A 21,007-nucleotide genomic window follows, 5' to 3' on the forward strand; every position below is an offset into this window, starting at 1 on the left:
CAAGTGTCAGAATCAGAAAGAAAAGTGATTTAAAGGTGACTTTGCATGTGGCATGTAATTCGAGACAGACTGGCTGGTCTAGCTCAGAAACTGCTGATCTAGTAAGGTTTTCTTCATAGCCATATCTAGGGTTTACGGAGCATGTTACTGAAATGTGCAAATATCCAGTGAGCTGCAGTTCTGTGAGTGAAAATGTCGTTCTGATGTCAGCAATCAGAGGAGGAGTGGCCAGACTGCTTCAAGCTGATAGGAAGGCAACAGTAATTCAAATAACCATTTGTTACAACCAAGGTATGCAGAAGGGCATCTCTGAACACACAACATGTTGAACATGTTGGGGTACTGCAGCAGATGACCACACCAGGTCCTGTCAGCTAAGATAAGGCTGAGGCTGCAATTTGCATGGTCTGAGACAATGCAAGATTAGAAAAAGATTGCCTGGTATGCAGTGTTGGGGAGTAACGGAATACATGTACCGCCGTTACGTATTTAAAATACAAAATATGAGTAACCGTATTCCGTTACAGTTACTGTTTAAAAAGGTGGTATTTAGAATACAGTTACTTTGTTTAAATAAATGGATTACACGGCGGTATTTTCCTGTTTCATATTGTGGCGGGTCAGGCCTGTTTGGGTTTTGTTTGACAGCTATGTTCTGTTGTTCCAGGCGGCAGCGTTATAGTTGCCGTGGTTACAGGGTGACGCGCTCTCTCTGCGACTGTGTGTTTCCTGGGTGAGAGAGTGCCTTTTTGTTGTTGTTGTTGTTGTGCTAAGCTAATAGGCAGAATGCTACAGGCATAGCCCTAAAGAATGTAGCCTCATGGGCAGTGTAGTCCGTGCTGCAGGGAGAATGGACTGCCATACCCGTTATGTGTCTGTGAGCGCGAGGAGGGAGAAAAAGGAGAGCGGAAAAGTACGCGTTATCATCGAGCAGAAACGGGAGCTGGAAGCATGTAAATATAATAATAACCACTGCAGCCAAGAAGTGTGCCTGACGAGCCCATTTGTAAGTAAGCTATTAAGACTCGACTGTACACCGTGTTCGTGTTTTCCTCCGAAAACATAAGTTCCGTTGGAGCAGCCTTTCAACGCCTCTCTCTGTCTCAAACTTGACCCAGACAACAAAGTAAAGCTATTCTCAGCTACGAGCCCGACGTATTAGCCAGAGGTCCCTTTACTATGGTTCGGAGCCGCGGACCTTCAGTAATAGTAATAAATCACACAGCAATAGTACATTCATGTAGTTGTAAAAAGCATGATAATATATTAAGTAGCCCTCCGCCACTTCGGTGGCCTCAGAATCTCATCTCTGCTTTTTGCGGATGATGTGGTTCTGTTGGCTTCATCGAGTGAAGGCCTCCAGCTCGCACTGGAACGGTTCGCAGCTGAGTGTGAAGCAGCGGGAATGAGGATCAGCACCTCCAAATCTGAGGCCATGGTTCTCAGCCGGAAAAGGGTGGAGTGCCCACTCCGGGTCGGGGATGAGTTTCTGCCCCAAGTGGAAGAGTTCAAGTATCTCGGGGTCTTGTTCGCGAGTGATGGGAGAAGGGAGCCGGAGATCGACAGACGGATTGGTGCTGCGGCTGCAGTGATGCGGACGCTGCACCGGTCCGTCGTGGTGAAGAGGGAGCTGAGTGTAAAAGCGAAGCTCTCAATTTACCGGTCAATCTACGTCCCTACCCTCACCTATGGCCACGAGCTGTGGGTAGTGACCGAAAGAACGAGATCGCGGATACAAGCGGCAGAAATGAGCTTCTTCCGAAGGGTGGCTGGCCTTAGAGATAGGGTGAGAAGTTCGGCCATCCGGGAGGGGCTCAGAGTAGAGCCGCTGCTCCTCCACATCGAAAGGAGTCAGTTGAGATGGTTCGGGCATCTGACAAGGATGCCTCCTGGGCGCCTCCTGGGTGAGGTGTTCCGGGCATGTCCCACCGGGAGGAGGCTCCGGGGCAGACCCAGGACACGCTGGAGAGATTATATCTCTCGGCTGGCCTGGGAACGCCTTGGTGTTCCCCCGGATGAGCTGGAGGAGGTGGCTGGGGAGAGGGAGGTCTGGGCTTCTCTGCTTAGGCTGCTGCCCCCGCGACCCGGCCCCGGATAAAGCGGATGAAGATGGATGGATGGATGGATGAATATATTAAGTAATCCAAAGTATTCAGAATACGTTACTCTCATTGAGTAAAGTAACAGAATACGTTACAAAATACATTTTGGGGCATGTATTCTGTAATCTGTAGTGGAATACATTTTAAAAGTAACCTTAGCAACACTGCTGGTATGATAAGTCTTTATTTGTACATTAGGACGGTTGGGCCAGAATTTGGTGTAAACAATGTAAAAACATGGATCCATCCAAACTTGTACTAGATCATACTTGTGGTAATGTGAAGTTGTGAGGGAAATTTTCTTAGTAGACTTGTTGATACCAAGGATGGTTTTAACCCCACAGCCTACCTGAGTAGTGTTGCTGACCATGCCCATCCTTTTATGACCACAGTGTACCTGTCACGGTTCTGGGTCAGTTTCGACCCAGCATTTTGAGTTCCTTATGTTTTGGTTTATTTTGCATCTTGGAGTGTTTTGGGGTTGTCTGGTGTTTTGATTATTTGTGATATATTATATTACTGTGATTCTGGTTTAGGGTTTTGTTCGCAGGTTTGTGTTCTCATGTTTTATGTGAGTTTAGTTCTGTGTCCTGTCTGCGTCCTCTTGTAGTGATCTCTTGTTTCCTGTTTTATTGTGAAGGTCTGCGTCTCATGTGAGTGTGTTTAGTTTTACCTCTCTCGTCTTGTTGATTACTCCCAGCTGTGTTCCCCACCTGTGTGTAATCTCCCTGTGTTCCTCTGTGTGTATTTAAGTCACATCTTTAGTCATTGTAGTTGCTGGTCCGTCTGTGTATCCACCCTGCTTCATCTGTGTGTTTCCCTGCTGTCAACCGTCATCTGTTTCTGCCCGCTCTCATTCATATTCAGGTTCGTGTTCTGTAGTCAGTTTGTTCCCAGTTTAGTTTAGTCTCTGCTCCGTTCGCCATTTTGTCCATTTCATTTTGTGTTTAATAAACCACCCTCACACCTGTACAAGTGCCTGCGTTTGGATCCTCCTTTATTTTCCACATGGCTCATCTCACTTGCCGTGACAGTACCCATCTTTCAACAGCTGCTTTCCAACACTGTAATATGCCGTGTCACAAAGCTCAGATCATCTCAAAATGGTTTCTTGACAGTGACAATGACTGTGGTTGAATGTCCTCCACGGTCATCAGACCTCAGTTCAATGAAGCACCTTTTGGATGTGGTGAAACCAAAGATTTGAATCATGGATGGACAAATCTACAGCAACTGTGTGATGATATTATGTCAGTGTGGAGCAAAATGTCTGAGGAATGTTTCCATTGCTCACAAGCTTGTTGAATCTGTGCCTTGAAGAATTAAGGCAATTCTGAATATTAAAAAAGGGTCCAATTGAAGTGTACCTAACTAAGTATCCAGTGCATCTAAGTGGCAGCTGGCAATACAATAAAGTGTAGTAGAAAAGGGAAACTTAGTGTCAAGGTGAACTGATTTTTATAATTTCCATCTTTTCTCTTGAAAAATATAGGTGCAAGCTTTAAAACGTCAGGGAGAAAAATCCCTGTGAAGACTGCCAAGTCAAAGAAAATTATAACATTTTAAGTGGACTGATATATTTTTTTAACCAGATTCCTAAAATAAAAAGAAAAACATGAAATTAAAAACAGCCGACTCTATAGCAAGTGTAGTGTAAGTGTGGAAATAAAATAACAATGGCAGGGCCATGTCTCACTGCATTCTCTGCAAATGTGTAATACTATAACAAATACATATATTTAAAACGGTGATGGTACACTCCATAAATACTTTTGATCAACTGGCAACAAATCTGTAGCGTAATCAGGGGGTTCAGACTGTCAAACAGTGTGTGCATAAATAGTTAAATAGTTTAACAAAAAATAAATTATTTGCGATTAAATTCTACAAGTAATCTACCTGAAGTAAGGCACTGACAGGTCCATACCGGCATGAATGTCTTTCAGTTTACACTTTCCAACCTGTCTTGGTCTTTTCAACACACGATGGCGCTACTCCCCAAAAAACAGAATAACACCGACTCCATCTGCGCATGAGGGCATGTAATGACGACCTGACTGTAATGATACATGCTCGTACATAATGAGCAGCTGTAACTGAAACTCTGGAAGAGGCATGATTTCCAATTTCCGACAGGCTAAAGATAGACGTGGTCGTAATTACCACAAAGCTCACAGGATACTATTAACCTGCACAGAAGACCCTAAAAAAATACCAAACAGACCACATCCTCTGATTCAGACATCAAATTCTATGATGTCTTACAAACTGGTGAGTGTAATCTGAGGAGGAATACACAGGAAACTACAGGGTTAACACAGGCAAAGCCAGAGAATCGTGTTTATTTGATCAATTTTTTGTTCAAAGTTAATGCCAAATGAATGTCAGAATACCCTTTTGCCAAAGTATTACTTGACAATGTCAGATAGTACATTTAGTAAAGTGTCGTTTTGAGGCACTACTATGTCAGTATTTCCAGTTTCTTAAACAAAGATTTTAACCCCCTGGTCAAGTCAATTAGACTGGGATCTGCTAATTTAAATTTGAATAAAATGTCATATTTATATAAACACATCATTTATGTTTTCATGTGACACTATCAAACAAAACAACAACAACATGTACTTCAAGTTTTAAGTACTTTCTGCATCTCTGGTTTTGAAAACTTGAAATTTCAGTTACTAACTTGTGTGCATATTCATTGTTTTTGAATTATGGGCTATCAATGAATTGACTTTTAATAGTTTCCTTGTTTTTTACTTAAAGAAAGTAAGTGAATACTTTGGCTTCTTGCCCCAAAGAGCCCCACTGGTCCTCTAAAAATATTCTGTCTGTAATTTATCATATTATCATGAGTGTTTGATGTAATATCATAATCTGACAGGGGTGTCAAACTAAATCTACTGGAGTAAAAAGTATTTCAAAGAGGTTTTGGTGTACAATAACATGGAAATATATATGCATGTGCTTGGGTTTTCTACAACAATTGTAGGGTCGACATTTCCTGTTTGAAAGTTTGTTTCATAATTCTGTATCCTCTTACCTGAAGTTCATAATGAAAACATTAAGTATTCAGTTAATAATGAACAGAATACTTTAAAAGGGGTTGTCCTCCACACGTTTGATCTTTAATGATAATTTTGTGTGCTTTGTGTGACAGCTAGCTATAGCTGTGAAGTAATGCAGTGGAACACAGTTGGTTAATAAAACAGGTGACTTTAACGTGTGGAAATTGAAGGCGGCTCTGTAAGTTCGCTGTTTCAGTGATGGACATGCGCACACTGATGGGATGGAAGAGAGGCACATCTGCACTGACGTCACCCCCCCCCCCCTTCAAAAAAAAAAAGAAAAAAAAAAGAAAAAGAAAAAAAAGAAAAAAAGCTAATTTCAAGCTGTCCGGAGCTGGGACATACCCGGTTTCTCTGCAGTGTAGTAGTGAGGAGGAGCAGCTCCAGAATTGTAAGCCAACTTTTTCTGGTGTTTGCATGGATGCACAGTTTCTCTAAACTTTTTTTTTTTTTAAACATATTTAAGGTTTTAAGAGCGACCACCATGAACACAAACTTTAGATTATAAAGATAGACTGAACATATAAAACCTTCTGCGGAAGGAAATCCAAAACTTGGAAAAGCTGCTTTTTTGTGTGTGTGAAACAGAGTCTGGGGCTGGGATACCACCGCTGCTGCTGCTGCTGCTCGGGTGTCTGGGCTGAAGGGGAGAATCTCAGTGAGGCTTCACAGGATGGCAGAGTTCAAAAGGAGATGAAAAGAGGAGAGCAAAGGAGGTCTGTGTGCGGAACTTGAGAGCTGCAGAAGTGATTTGGTCCTGGGCTCTGTCTGCACACTCGGACTGGAGCTGACAATGAAGATGAACATGGTAAATGGGCTCAAATCTCCTCTGTCAAGAGAATAAGACTATATGTTTTTCTACTTTTTCTCTTTAAAATAATCGGAGATGATTCGTGTGAACATTTCGAATGTTAAAATAGCTATTTTACCACTAAGAGCTGAGGGACAGTTTAAAGTGGGGGGGGGGGGGGGGGGGGGGGGGTCGTTGCGTGGAAAAGGCGTACTTTAGGCAGCATTTACGCACGGTAAGTTCGCAGCGTTACAGGTCCACATCTGCAAAAGTTTGTCTATCCGGCTGCTGAAAACAAACCAACCAAACTTCCCCTGAGCAACAAAAGCTGCGGTCTATTTTGACTTGCAGACGCTCCTTGAGGGTTGCGTTTGCGGTACCGGTGTAATGCATGCGGGCTGGCTGCCAACTGTCTGGGTCAGAGTGGCCAAGTAGGTAGCGTTGTCTGTCTGTCTGGACCGCAGGAGCACTACAGCTAAAGAAACATTTGCGAAAAGCCCTCCTTTCCAAAAAGGCTACCACCCGTGTTTGGAGTCCGGTCTCTTCCTCGGGATCGTCACCGCTGTGTCACCTGGATCCGCTTGTGTGCAGCAGTTTGTAGTTTGCACATGCTGCCTTCAAGCGCGTCAGTGAGTAAAACTAATCTGCAGAAATATCAGCTTGCACAGCTGACATGTATGCGTCCGTTCCAGCGCGGGTTTTACACGTCATTTGTATTGTATTGCCACGTTTTTGTCACGGCGTATCAGCCATTAAACGGTCATCCGTGTATTTAAAGAGGTACTGGCACAAATGGAACCGACACCAGTGCTCCTCGTGGAAATCTGTAACATGGGGTGTTCAGCGTTGCCTTACTTTTTCATTCATTGATTACAAACCACAGATGGAGTCAAAGCTTGCCATCAAGCCTGCTATAGTTAGTTGCTCAGTATAAGCAAAGGAAAAGAATGAGAGCGAACCTTTCCTCTGTTCCTACAACAGAAATGTGAGATTATAGTTCTAATGCTTGGTGTTGGTCTACAGTATGTCACTGTAAGCTTAACATCTTTGTGGTTTTGTTGGTCAGATATAGCTTTGGGTAGTTTTCCCACAATTTTGTGACACCTTTTGGGCAAAATGATTAGCTTGGACCAATCAGATTGGTCACTATGAAAGTATTCCCTTTTTTTTTTTTTTTTTTAAATATATCATCGTTTTGACTGAAAAATATAAAAAAGAATACTCAGATTATATTAGATGAAAATCTCCAGTGGTCTTAAAAATGGCTCCAACTAGCTGTCAAAAATGCAGATATTAAATTGTAAAAAGTACAAAGTTTTAGAATAGTCAGTAGCCAATTGATCTAGCACTTGACAACCAATAAATCAGCTAACAGAGTGGGCTATCGTTGGGTAATCGCTGCTTAATTTTCTCCACAGCAGTGCAGATGGATTGGTCAAGACAAAGATACAGAGCTTCCTGTTTGCGTCTGATGGATTACAGTGTTTTGCATGAGCTGCTGACATGAATTCAGAGGCTGGTGAGATGTGGGAGTGCTCATCTTCAGGAGAAATCTGAGACCTGAATGAGCCTTCAAGCACGGTGAGAGCATTTTAAGTGAAGGAGGCGCACCATGGACTTGTTGTGGTCTGCCATCAGACCCATTATGTCCTTTTAACCCATTTGTAGCACCCTCTACCCCTACCCCATGTCACATCTTTCCCTGAATTATGGAAATTTTGTGGAAGACGCTGACTTGGACACTGAGCCTGGTGGTGATGACTGCTTCTGAATTTCAAAGTATCAACAAACTCTCACACAATTCCCAAGGTATGGTAGTGACACATGGACAAAAAAATTCTGCTGTACTCAACAGCTTATTTTCATAACATCTTTTCATTTCTTTTCCATTCTCTTCTTTTCCTGGTAAAAGAGGAGTTCCTGTCCTACCTGCAGCACTACCAGTTGACTGTCCCGGTGCGGGTGGATGAGAATGGAGAATTCCTGAGCTACACTGTGAAGCACCACCGGCCAGGCCGACGGAGACGGGGGGCGGTGGATCCGATGATGGGAGCCCAGCCCGCGTTAGACCCACTGGAGCCCCGACTGTTCTACAGACTGTCAGCCTATGGAAAGCACTTTCACTTAAACCTGACTCTCAACCCCCACTTGGTGTCAAAACATTTTACAGTGGAGTACTGGGGTAAAGAAGGGCTGGAGTGGCGGCATAATATGGTAGATAACTGTCACTATATTGGATTCTTGCAAAATCAGCACAGTACAACTAGAGTGGCACTCAGCAACTGCAAAGGCCTGGTGAGTACAAAGTGCTACAAGGTTCACAGCTCTTACAAAAAAAAACCCATGTTTATGTCAGATATAACTAGGTTGTGGTTCTGCCGCTGCAGCCAGTCTTTTGGTAGAGTCGACAGAATATTATCACAAGATTATTGCAGTTTGCTTAAGAGAATCTTGGCTTTTTTTCTGCATGGCGCACTGAGCCTGCAGGCAGCTTGGAGTGACTTGATGTTTATGTAGAAAAAATCACATCATCTCAGTGATCTGATAGTGATAACCATCAGTGCTTTTCTTCCCACTTGTGCGCTGGATGTCACACTTGAGTAGTTGAGATCACATTTCTTAAGCAGATCCTTGTGTGATCTTTAAATGATATGCCTATAAATGTGCAGGTTTCAGTTCTAAAACAAAACTGAGCAGCTCTAATAAGGCATCTAATTATCCTGTCTAAGCTTTTATTCCTGAGGCTTTTGTCCACAGACTGTGTGACTGTTCAGTACCTCTTAACTAATCAAGGAATTGGACCAAATTTTAAAAGCTGTTATCCCTCCATGCTCGAGAGTAACTCTAAAGAAGTTTAAAAAAAGAAAAAGGCCCTGCTTCTTATTGGCAAATGTAATCATGTGGGGGAAACGTTTAGCCAAATGTGTTGGCAAGACATAGGACTGAGTATCATAAATTGAATTAGTGTTTGCCCTTTTTTTCTTACATCACCAAAAATGGACAAAACTGTGTCTGTACTTTAATGTAATCAGCTGTCTGGACATTTTGAGATCTTGACATCACACACTATTAAAACCCTACATCGAAAATGTTTCTGTAGGCTAGTGTGATATGTGGTTAATTGCTTTTATTGTGGGTTTTACAGAGCCAAGCCAGTGTTTCCTATAAACCCACTCTGAAGGACTTCTCCTAGTTTATGCTCCAGAGGGGGCATTGACAGGGGGAGAAGAATGTTATAATGCTGGTCTGGATGTAACTGATTGTTTGGGGTTCTTAAATTTTACTGCAGATTAGTGACTAATGCATTGTATATGTGAAAACATGTCCCTAATGAGAAGCAAGAGGTCACATAAGGGGATGTATTAGTTGTTTAAAGGGACACTCCAAAATGACTATCTTGTTTTTTTTTTTTGTTGTTTTTTTTAATTAGCCGCCCAAATTCTGGATTGTACTTTTTTACAACTTGCTACAAAGCAAAATCTTTTTTCACATGTTCCCCACCTGACAAGTGCCCAGTATTTTCAGACTTTAAAAATTAGGGTTTGGAACACCTGCTATCCAGATTCAAACTGAGGTGACTTTGTTATGATGTCAGCATGACAATCCGTCAGTCAGAAGTGGAAAATAATAGGGCTGTTGGAGGTGTGTAGGCTTTAGTTGTGATATGGCTACCAATAATCATTGTGTTCAAACTGTCCACTGTAAATAAAAGATGGAATCAGGCACTATGACATCAGTGTCAAGCTTGAGTGTTGGTGTTTTAGCTGCTGTGTTCGTTCTTTGTAGTCAGAAACGACCATATTTGGATGACTGGGTGGAGGTCCAAGTTATGAGCTAATGCTAGCTAGCTTGATTATCTATCTCCATTCATAACTGAAGCACAAACGTCTTGGACAGTGTGCACCTCACAGCAAGCTTTATTGTTTATCAGATAATTACAATATAATTTCATCATTAAAATTTCCCAAAAGCCACCAACACAGAACCTCCAAAGGTCCAATTCAGTGACTTCTCTTAAAAGAAGTAAGGCCTACAAAAGAGTGACGGGATATAGCAACCTAGGCTGAGACACTTGTCAATTAAGGTGGCCATGCCCATAATTCCATTACCAAGAGTGATTAATTTATATTACAAAATGTCCCACCATAGACGTATTATGGTGGGAAACTATTCACAAAACCAAACCATTTTATGCATTTAACTTTTTGAGCCAGCCTCAAGTGGTCATTAGATGAAAAGCCGTTTTTGGCATTTAGTTGAGTTTTCCCTTCAGACATGGCTGCTTGGTTCAAACTGTCTCCCTTGGATTTCAGAACTCACCAATAACTAATATAGCTTGAATGTTTGTGCTTTTTCTTCATATATATTCATAAAAGCAGATTTTGAAAATGTTCACCTGTTGAAACAAAGGATGCCTGAGTTTCCTTCATGTCCGCCTGTCTGAGCACAGACAAGAGTAACAAGTGTCTAAGCTAGGATTGCTCCTTTAATAAAATGATTATGAAATACAGTGCTTTTTCTTAAGACTGTACTTTTAGTACCAATGTTTCCTGTTTTTAACCTGCTTTTTTTTTCATTGATTTTCTTCCCCAACAAGCACGGTGTTATTACAACAGAGGAAGAACAGTATTTAATAGAGCCTTTAAAGAACATATCCTCAACCACCTCTGGTGAATGGAACCTGGAAGAAGCACAGCAGCATGTTATTTATAAAATGTCTGCCATTCCCTCACCACAAGAGCATAGCCAGGAGTTCAGCTGTGGCATTTCAGGTTGGTGAACCTCCATCTGGGTTGGACTCTGTGTGGGTGGAACTGACGTAAAGGAATAACTATACATAGCAAGTTAGAGGAAGTGCTGGTTTGGTTCTAGGCCCAGGTTCTGTTAGACATGACCAGGCCTCTTGTGTGCTATAGTTGCTCCTGGCCTGGACACCTTTCAACCTGTGACAGAAAGTCTTGCTCCAGCTTTCATATAACTCCCTTCAGTGCATAAAGAAGACTTTACAGAAGAACAAATTCTATTTATAGGACCAATAATCATCTTGAGAATTAAAAATTCTCAGTTTCACCAATGCTCTGTTTGCTGAGATACGTTAAGTTAGAACCAAAAATAACCAGGTGGATATTTAGGTATTCGGCCATGGTCTTATGAGAAAGAGCAAAGACTGTCATCACCAGGAAGCCAGCATGCCCTAACATGCAGCATCTTATAGCTTTTTCCCAGAGCATCTGCTGGGCCATAAAACAAAGACTTTAGCTGCTAGGTTCAAAGTGGCAGTTCCATATCTGCACCTATCACACACAAACCAGCTCTCTCTCAAACAGATAATGTGTCACGCTTCTGATTGTTACCTGTCTTTGTCTCCCTGTCATTCACAGACCTCATTAAAACCAGTGCACCTTGCCAGCTTAGCATGCCTTTGCCCCAAAACTACAGCAAGCTGTCAAACAGCACCCACAGACAGAAGCGATCCATCAGCACTGAGCGCTTTGTGGAGACGCTTGTGGTCGCTGATAAAATGATGGTCGGTTACCACGGACGCAAAGACATTGAGCACTACATCCTGTCCGTAATGAATATTGTAAGTTTGAGCCTACTTTTTCGGTCAAGTCTACACTCATGATTTCTCCATTGTTGCTCATGTTATTCGTGGACAGGCAGAGTAGTGTGGCACAGTTGTCTGACTTTGTGTCTTTTCTTCTTTTCTGGAGGTCAGGTTGCCAAACTTTACCGTGATGCCAGCCTAGGAAATGTTGTGAACATTATTGTGACCCGGCTGATTGTTCTGACTGAAGATCAGGTAAGAGAAAGTCTCTTTTTTCTGTTTTAAGCCACTTTTTCTAGTATCTATATCCTCACCTGTATCAAGTGCATAACTGTATAAAGCAACATCTGTGTAGAAAGGGTAGAGAGTAGAAAGACTCTTCACCATATGGACACCACTTCACATGAAAGCTGTGCTCAGGTATCTTCCCTCAGGGAGCTTCTATTGAGCATTTGTACATGTACTATACATGTGCATGTATGTGTGATGAGAGAAACAGAGGGTCTTCCTACCATCTGTTTTTCTGAAAGAGTCTAGCAACTCTTTTTGTAGCATCAGTTCCAAAAATGATGTCAAGTGGAATCAAACTTTAAATTATATGAAGCAGCACTAGTATGTCAGTCATTATGAAAATTCAAATTGTATGCAGAATGTTTTCTAATTATTTGGTGGGTAAGCTGACATCAGCACAGTTTAATTACCCTTTGCATTCATGGAAGTAGAAGCATTTACCAAACTCCACTATAACGTCCCCAGTTGTCCTTCTACATTAGCTACTTTTCCTCCCTGTTTTCCAATAGTGCAAGTCCTCTGCTCCTTCTATGACTCATCTTTTTCTTCCTGCTGTAAATGGTTTTACCTTTACTACAACTGCATCGTCTCCTAAATCAAAGACAAAACCCATGTCTTCTGCAAAATCTGGTCCTCTAACATCCCTCTGATCCCCCAACAGTACTCCTCCAATAATTCATCCAGATAATCGTTCTACTTTGGCTCAGTGTTTAGAGCTGTCAACTCATGACAATAAATTAATTCCCTTTTTTTTGTTTTGAGCTTTTTTTTTTTTTTACATTTTTGTTTTGCATGCATGCTATTTTTTGGACAGCAGGCAATAGGCCTCCAGGTTTTTGGGTATAAAGTCATGTGAAAAGAAAGTTTTTCACTGTCAAATCTCCATTGTGTTTGACACCCAGTGATGGATTGTGCATTATGGTCAAACATCTCAGATTTGGGCTCATCTGTCCAAAGGACTGAGACCTGTAGAGTCTGAAATGTAGCTCTTGGGTTTTTTACAATTTCTCTGAGCATTGCACAGTCTGATCTTAGGGTGAATTATCTGGGATATCTACTGGGCTGATTGTGGTGTTATGTTAACATACAATAAAATGCTCCAGGCCAGCAAACTGCCAATTGCCTCTATTGAGGTGCTCACACTTGCCGATGATCAATTAACCTGCATTTAAACAGCAGGACCTAGGTGCTAATCAATCGTAAATCAAATGGAGAAGTGCCTTAAACCTCCATTCTTTTAAGCAACTACAAGGGGCAATAACTGTGGTTTCAAAAAAACTTGCATTCCTATAAAATTCTAAGTTAAACCTGCTCTTGGACTTGACCTTGTTAAAAACTTTGATGTATATATGGGCTCAGTCACTCATTTTGAGTCATGCTGAGTAAAACATTGAGTTGTAAATTTAGCTTATTCTGTGTTTCAGAAAGGAGGATTATCCAGAGTATGCTCATTGGCTAACGACTTGTGATTAAAAAGTCATTGGCCAACGAGGATGCAATTTTACTTCTGCTGATCACATTACTCATTTTAAAACAGCAAGTCGATGAAGGCAAAATTGCTCATCTTGACATAATAAACCAATGGATGAGTTCATGGTAGCTGCATCCATCCTTTATAATGTCTATGGCCACAACACAACATGGGAAAAACATCATGATACATTAAAGGTATCTCTTGTAAAGTCCTTTATTTAAAAGTAGTATAAAACCTTCCAAAGTGGAATATGAAGAAAGATGCTACAACTTGACATCTGTGTTTGTGATGAAGAGATGTCAACTTAAGTTAAAAGTAGGAGCTGGCTGTACTGTTGTAAGGTACCAGTTTGTATCATGAGATGGTGCAGTGAGTGAACCTCAGCTTTAAGTCGTTAATAACACATTCTTACCTGCAAAAAAGCAAAGCCTGTTGAGAAAATGAATGTAGGGCTTACATGAAATATCAAAATTTGAAAGAACTTTTTGAACATGCCTGCTGGTAAAATACTGCCCACTATGGTAAATATTTTAGTTTAAATTTGCAGAGGATAATTACGAACCGCACGTATCTAGCATCACCCAAGATTTTTTGGTACTGATGGAAATTGCGTTTTTTTCTATCACTTAGTTTTTCATGTCTGTTTTTTGCAGCCAAATCTGGAAATTAATCATCATGCTGACAAGTCTCTGGACAGTTTCTGTAAGTGGCAGAAGTCCATCCTGTCTCATCACAGCGATGGAAACAGTATTCCAGAGAATGGGATGGCTCATCATGACAATGCTGTCCTAATCACCCGGTAAGAGTTGGCTAACAGCTACAGCAGTGGACAACATGTTGCTCACACACCATTATAATAGTCAGTGTTGAAATACAATTTTTCAGTTCTTACTTTATTTGTAATTTTCTCATCTTGAGCAAATACAGGTTATTTTCTGTGGTGTGCCTTCAGCAAATGCAGACAGCTACAGCACTGGATAATCCAAAAGTCCAGGTCTTGTGTGCACACTTTACCTGTAACAGCTCACGGGAATAAAAGCCATCGTTTTGAAAGTAAAATGTGCTGTTACGGACGTAATGTACCTGTCATCCCGCAATTTATGTCATAAAATAGTAAAACTCTGTCATTACCTGGAATAGACTTTATTGTTGCCAGAACTGTTTTGGCTACTTAACCTGGCAACTGATGTGTATATTCCTCCAGCTGCTTCTATCTAGAGAGAGGATGGGGTTCTGTGATTGACAATAGGCCAAAGGCAAAATTTTTGATTCTCTAGTTTGCATAAAACAGCCTTTTTATCATTAGTGCTTGCTTGTTGTCTGCCAGTTGATATCCTCCAGCTTCTTTGGCTGTTGGTTTTATTATTGGTTTTAGCTTCACTTTGCACAAACAGCAAAGGCTGCTTAATAGAGCCTGCCTGCAGTGGTCATGGAGTTTGCCTTTTTGGCTTTCCCGTTTTAGCAGGAAGCTGAGAAATGTTATTGTTTTCATAAACCAAAAAAAATCATGGAAGGGGCTTTTAACTCACAAACTATTTTTTTTATAAATATTTCAGTTTGAGGGCATGAATTAACTTGGATACTTGGTTACAGATGAGCTCTAAGGAAGCTGACAGACCCAATGCTCTGACATATAAAAGCCCCATTATGTTGTTATACCTAATGGTCATTGCAAACAAACATTGATCTACAAATCTATCATCTGTCACAGTTTGTTCACAGCAAAATCTAAGTAATAAATCCAATATCCACATTGCTTTTCTTGGGGATTAGAATATTGTGCCGATCTCGCGAGTCGTATTTGAATGAAAAGGCTGATTACTAGCAAGATGTATTTATTAACCATGGGTATGAGTGCATAGCATAGACAGAATAAAAGAAAAGTCTGAAAGGTAAGCCAAGGGGTAAAATCTGTGATTGCAAAAAGACTTCCTGTCCTATAGAAGTCTATGGGAAAATAGCTGCCAACCCTTTCCTCAATTCACGCTTTCCTGATGACTTGAGCTCCGTCACGTGTTTTAGGTTTTATGCTCATTGGTGATGAGCTCATTGGCCGGGGCCTTTCTGTGTGGCGTTTTCCCCATGTCTGTGTGGGCTCTTTGTGGGTACTCTGGCTTCCTATCATAGACCATAGGTGCAAATGTGAGTGTGAATGGTTCTCTGTCTCTCTGTGTTAGCCGTGCATCAGATTGTTGACCAGTCCAGGGTGTACATTGCCTTCCGCCTCTATGGTAGCTGGGATAGGCTCCAACCCCCCTTGCGACTCTGAATAAGAATAAGCTGAAGACAATGGATGAATTGATGGATGGATGGGCTTGTTTAAATGAATTTGGTTTATAAAAATACATCACTTCTATAGCTGTGATGAAATTAGCCACAGACACTTTTCCTGCAGATCTTTGGTAACATGGATCAGTGTGATTGAATGATTGAAAGTTCTTGTTAGCATAAAACAAGAACGTCATTGTCCAGTCTTTGTTTTGAAATGGGTGGTGCCAAAAACTTTGAAAAATTGGGGGAATAAATCAAAAATGGATTAGAAAAGTCACAAGTAGGGTCACTTAAAAGAGAACAGAGAGAGAGAGAGAGGAGTGATTCAGAGACAAAGGAGTGAGGGTGGTAGGTGATGGTGGAGGTGGTGGTAGGAGGGTAAAATTTAATTTGCTGTGCTCTTGGTTTTAAGAGATTAAAAGCTTTTGATATGATTGTCTCATTAATTTGAATGCAATCCTGTAAAAATTTCCTTGGGCACTGTGGGTCTGAGTGTTCTGACCTCTTTTTTTTTGTCATTTGCTCTATTGTATTAAGTGTGAAAGAGCCCACGCACAACCAAAATTATTGGGACCATGAACTTGTGATTTCATTGCTTTTGAAATGGTTCCTTCAAAGAGGTGGACCAGCTCTGTGACCACTGGCAGTCAGCTGCTGTCTTCAAACCAACTTTAGTGTATCAAGACAGCAATTAAAGGGCAATAAGATGGAGTTAGCTTGCCATCGGTTCACAGTTCAATGGGGTCAAGTTGACAGTTATGCAATCTATTCGTGATAGTACACAGTTAACTGTGATCAGCAAAAACAGCAAATCTGCTGCACAGAAATTCACACTAAGTGCTTATATTCATAGTACAGCCATAGGCTCATAGATATGAAACAGAAATTCCAAAATTCCTTTATAAGTAGTCATGCAGGTACTGCAGGTACTGCATGACTACTTGTAACTGCAAAATAAGATAGGTGATCAATGGCCATGTTTTTTTTTAATTTTTTTTTATTTTTATAGGAATGTAACTAAAATATAACCTTTACCAATAGACTGTCAGGAACGAGTGGCGTTCATCAGGACAGATTGACCCAGATTTCTTGAAACATATTAGCAATATGTTTCTGCGCCTAAATATTAGACAACAGTTATTTGCAAACATTTACCAATCTGTCTGCGAGTGATTGCAATCAGTCTGAGTCAGGCCACTGTTGTTTAGAGACAGGTTACCTCCTACTAGGTAACCTGTCCTATAGTTTTACAATTAAAAGTGGTCACCCAGAGGTTGAGCGTGTTGCACGCTTAACCTATTGACGACCAGGTTCTCGTGACTACTTGAAATCACTTGCTGAATGGGGAAAAAAAAATTTGTGCAATCAGTGGATATCCATTGACTTGACAGCCCAAGCTAGTATATTATATTATTATGCATAACTCTTTACCTCTTGATACTAGGAGTAACTAGGAGTAACACTTGAAGCTCTTTTCTGGACTGAGCAGTTTCTGTCATATTTAGGGCTGCTTATAAAACAAAATGACTGGGTGTGTAACAGAAGTTAGTGAGGGTCTCTGCGTATGCAGCTATGTTTGGAAAAACCCAGAAGCTATTCTAATAGTCAACAAACATATACTGAGGGTCAAAACTAGCCATTAGGGTACAGGGGAGGTTGCCTTTACGAGGGAAAGATTTAAAGGTGACATTATACCTGACCAGACTGTGATTAAACATAAACAGTTTGAGTGTTCTGACCTCCTTCTTCTTCTTCTTCTTCTTCTTCTTCTTCTTCTTCTTCTTCTTCTTTTTTCTTTTCTTTTTTTTTTTTTTTTTTTGCCTGTTCTTAGGTATGACATCTGCACCTACAAGAACAAACCTTGTGGTACCTTAGGTGAGTGAAAAAGGCTGATTAAATTTCATATATGTTAAATTAGGTTTCCTTTGTAATCTTATGTGATGCTGACTACTTTAAATGTCTAGTTTTGGAGTTTATCATTTCCTGCTCTTTGGAGAGGTTTTTATTTTCCCATTCAACGTGTCCTCAGAAAACCCTTATTTAGCAGCCTTCGCAATCTTGTGTAGAAGAACACAAATCCGACAAATCCGGTGAGACATAATGAGAAGGATATTTTCATTTGTGTTATTATAGCTCCTCAGTGGCTTCTCCTCTGTTTGTTGAGGCCAGGAGCCCTGAACCTGGACAGCTGTGGTCACCTCTAGTTTATAAATCTCCTCTGTCTCTGTCCTCTGCCTCCAACCTCAGTTTGTCTAAGGTGTTTACACTTCCACTGGGGGTTGAAAGGGAGAAAGGAAGTGCAGGAAAGTTAAGGAGGGCAAAGACTTAAAAGGGGGGAGGAGAAATGAGGGATGAAGAAGAGACGAGATTAGTGGCAGATGGGGGAGATGGAGAAGAAGAAGAGGAGGGGTTGAAAGGAAAATGGAAGTGGAAAAGGACAATTATAGTGGGTGTTAGAGTATGCAGGAGGGAGATGGAGTGGGTGATATGCACGCTCTAGTGTTACTGGGGGTGGACAAAAGACAGCAAGTGGTGGCAGATCACCCCCCCCACCCCCCCCCCCCCCAAAAAAAAAAAAAAAAAAAAATTCTGTCTCAAGTCGTTCAGTTCCACCTCAAACCTTCCTACCCACCCAGCTCTTTCTTTCCCCACCTTATCTTTTTTGGAGCCTGCAGGCACCACAGTATATCTTGGAGGTAATATCGTGACTTCAGGGGTGGTTTGACAGATTGACCGCATTCGTCACATTCCCCGGTCTTTTTAATTGCCCTGGCATCTGCTTGGCTTCCTCGTTGTCTCACCCCCACCTCCCTCTCTGCTCCTCCTCCTTTTCCTCCCAGGGATCATGCTCTCGGGTCAGACTGCTGGCATTTAGGGTCGCAGAGTAATCATGGGCGTGGAGATAATGCACAGTCCACCCTGGAGTTAAGAAAACAGCTCACACTCCATGTTTGCCCCCCACCCGAACACACACAGACACACACACACACCCTTCTTCTTTTCCCTCCCTCTCCTCCTTTTCTCTTCACCTTCAGGCTCCCTCTTTCCCTGCAGTAATGGTTTCAGTGGCCTCCTGATTTGCGAGCCTATTCTTGTTTAGCCTCTTAGTAAAGAGGACACAAAGGCCATGCCACTTTTAGCAGGCAAGCGAGGAGTCCATGCATGCGTTACAGGAAGATGTGAAGCTGCATTGGTCGCCAAACTACATGTTATGTAGCTAATGAACAGTGTAAAAAGAGGTGTGCAAAGTTTATCATTAGAACATTTTGCAAAAATTTCTACCGCAAGTTGGAAAAATGCTCTGGTGCATGCGAGCTGAATAAAAAGAAACATATTTTCTTGCTCACGTTCGTTGCATGAAGCCATTCAGACATTTAGTTTTGGTTTGATTTGCCTAAGTTCAGAGGTAACTGCTTATTCTCAAGAGAAAGAAAATTGAAAGCTGTTGACAGTAACTGTGCTCCTATCTACATGATTTATGCACATGTTAAGCGCTTGAAAAATTCTTGAATGAAAGTCCAAACAAATCCCCACAACTATATTGCAAGATGTTTTTTGTATCAATTGCTAAAAAAAATACAGGGAATGTACAGTACAGTAAACAGTAATGTACCGTCTTTTGTAAATACAGTTAGGTACTTTAAGTGCTAATACCTTTCGGGAATATATAAATATTAATACCCTATTTTCTCATTTTTAGTTAAGTCAGACTTGAGTCTCACTGTGATGCTTTAGTATGCCCACAACTTAACTCTTAAATGCACATAGTCAAAATTAAGAAATTAAAAAGAAAGAGTAGCGACGTGAGTTGCAATTGTAGCAACCCAAGGTGGTGGTAGCTTGGGTTATTTACACAGTGGCAAGTTCAAAGACTCATGGGAATGTACATGCTTAGGCTCAAATCATTAATTATGTAGTGCTGTGATGTTTATTTTAGCTATTTTGTATTTAGACTTTAATTATTGTGGGTGTGTGATGTGGTTTCCAGCTTGTGTGTGGCTAAGTGTAATGTTAAGGTTTAGCTAGCAGTGGACCACCATGATGACCAAGATTGCTGACTAAATCAAAGATGGACTCAGCCACTGTGATGTCACCCATTGATTTGGGTTTTTTTGAAGCCTCACTGTTAGTGTTTTGGCCATCACATTGTTATCAAGAGGAAAGGGTGGCCTGCTAAATTATCAGCTAATGCGTACAAGCTACATTCATAAACTGTAAGGCACAGACAAACACAGTATCGGTTAATTAGTGTTGCATAACAGACTAATAAAGTAGAATGTCACTCATCAAAGCTAAGGCACAACTTCCTTAGACATATAACTTGATCCAAAATGCACTGACAGCCCAAACATGGCAGAAAGATCCAGTGGACAATATTTAGCAGAGGTAAGACAGAGGAAGACTCAGAAGACACCAATGGGTACAGCTCCACCTGCCATCTATGTGGATGACTGGATGGCACACCCTTTCACCACCCTTCATAGCAGCCCCAAGTTGCTATTAAGATATGAACTATCAATAAGGCCAAAACTGCTTTGTATTCGGCTATAAAAAATGTGCTTTACGTTGTAAAGTTGGGTATTTTCAGTTTTGGGACTCTGTGGAGCCTGACTTGCTTTTGGAGCCAGGCCCAAGTTGCCAATACACAACTGCAGTTTTTGGCACTTACACACCAGCCTCACTTTTCAGCCTTTGATGTTCTTCCTTGGTAGTGATGAGTCATGTCCATTCAGCGTGTATCTTCAGGGTGTTAAATACAGGAGCTTTTGGATAACCGTGTGGTGAATAAGGAGAATGAAAATGTAAAGAAACTGATTTCAGGGTACATTGGTGAGGGTACAGAGACATTTTCCATTTTTATGGTGATTACAGTAGGTACATTAAACATTATAATGGCAACCAAACAAGTGACTTTGTTTGTAAAAATCTATATTATGCAGCACAGTAGTGTCATATTTTTTACTATATGAAAGTGTTGTTTTACATTTCAGTAGGTACGCTGTAAAATAATGTAAAATATCAACAGCTTGCACACTGTGGAGCATCAGTATAGTGTATTTATCACTCCATGCAAACTGTAATGCTGCACTCCATCAGTATGGGGTGATGTGCATTTGCTTTTCTGTATTTTATTGTCATTTATCATCCTAAAGCTGAATCCAACTAGCTTTACTGTCATTTAAAAAGGACACTTTTTAAAGTGGAAAAGATGTGATGGTAAAAAAAAAAGTAATTTCTCTAAATTGCAATAGAAATACCTGAGCTGTTGCAAACTAATGAGGAAGCTTAAAGCATATCATATTTCTATAACTGGTGCACTTTTAATTTTTCATCTTGTTGCACCCTCTCCTGTCATTGTTGAACAGCATCTAATTGGAGAATACTTCCAATCAACTGTTTGTCATATATATATATATATATATATATATATATATATATATATATATATATATATATATATAT

General features: G+C 40.9%; 1 protein-coding gene across 1 annotated transcript in view; it reads left to right on the top strand.

Moving 5' to 3' along the window:
• Positions 1–5,486: 5,486 nt before the first annotated feature.
• adamts6 (ADAM metallopeptidase with thrombospondin type 1 motif, 6) overlaps positions 5,487–21,007 on the top strand; it is a 75,289-nt gene continuing 59,768 nt past the window's right edge. The window contains exons 1-9 of the mRNA XM_063478044.1: positions 5,487–5,561; positions 5,759–5,978; positions 7,379–7,769; positions 7,873–8,255; positions 10,558–10,732; positions 11,342–11,544; positions 11,680–11,763; positions 13,927–14,072; positions 17,376–17,419. Of these exons, the coding sequence (XP_063334114.1) occupies positions 7,670–7,769; positions 7,873–8,255; positions 10,558–10,732; positions 11,342–11,544; positions 11,680–11,763; positions 13,927–14,072; positions 17,376–17,419 (1,135 nt within the window). The 5' untranslated portion in view covers positions 5,487–5,561; positions 5,759–5,978; positions 7,379–7,669. The remainder of the gene's footprint in view (positions 5,562–5,758; positions 5,979–7,378; positions 7,770–7,872; positions 8,256–10,557; positions 10,733–11,341; positions 11,545–11,679; positions 11,764–13,926; positions 14,073–17,375; positions 17,420–21,007) is intronic.

This window comes from Pelmatolapia mariae, linkage group LG7 (genome assembly GCF_036321145.2).
Source record: "Pelmatolapia mariae isolate MD_Pm_ZW linkage group LG7, Pm_UMD_F_2, whole genome shotgun sequence".
NCBI lineage: Eukaryota > Metazoa > Chordata > Actinopteri > Cichliformes > Cichlidae > Pelmatolapia > Pelmatolapia mariae.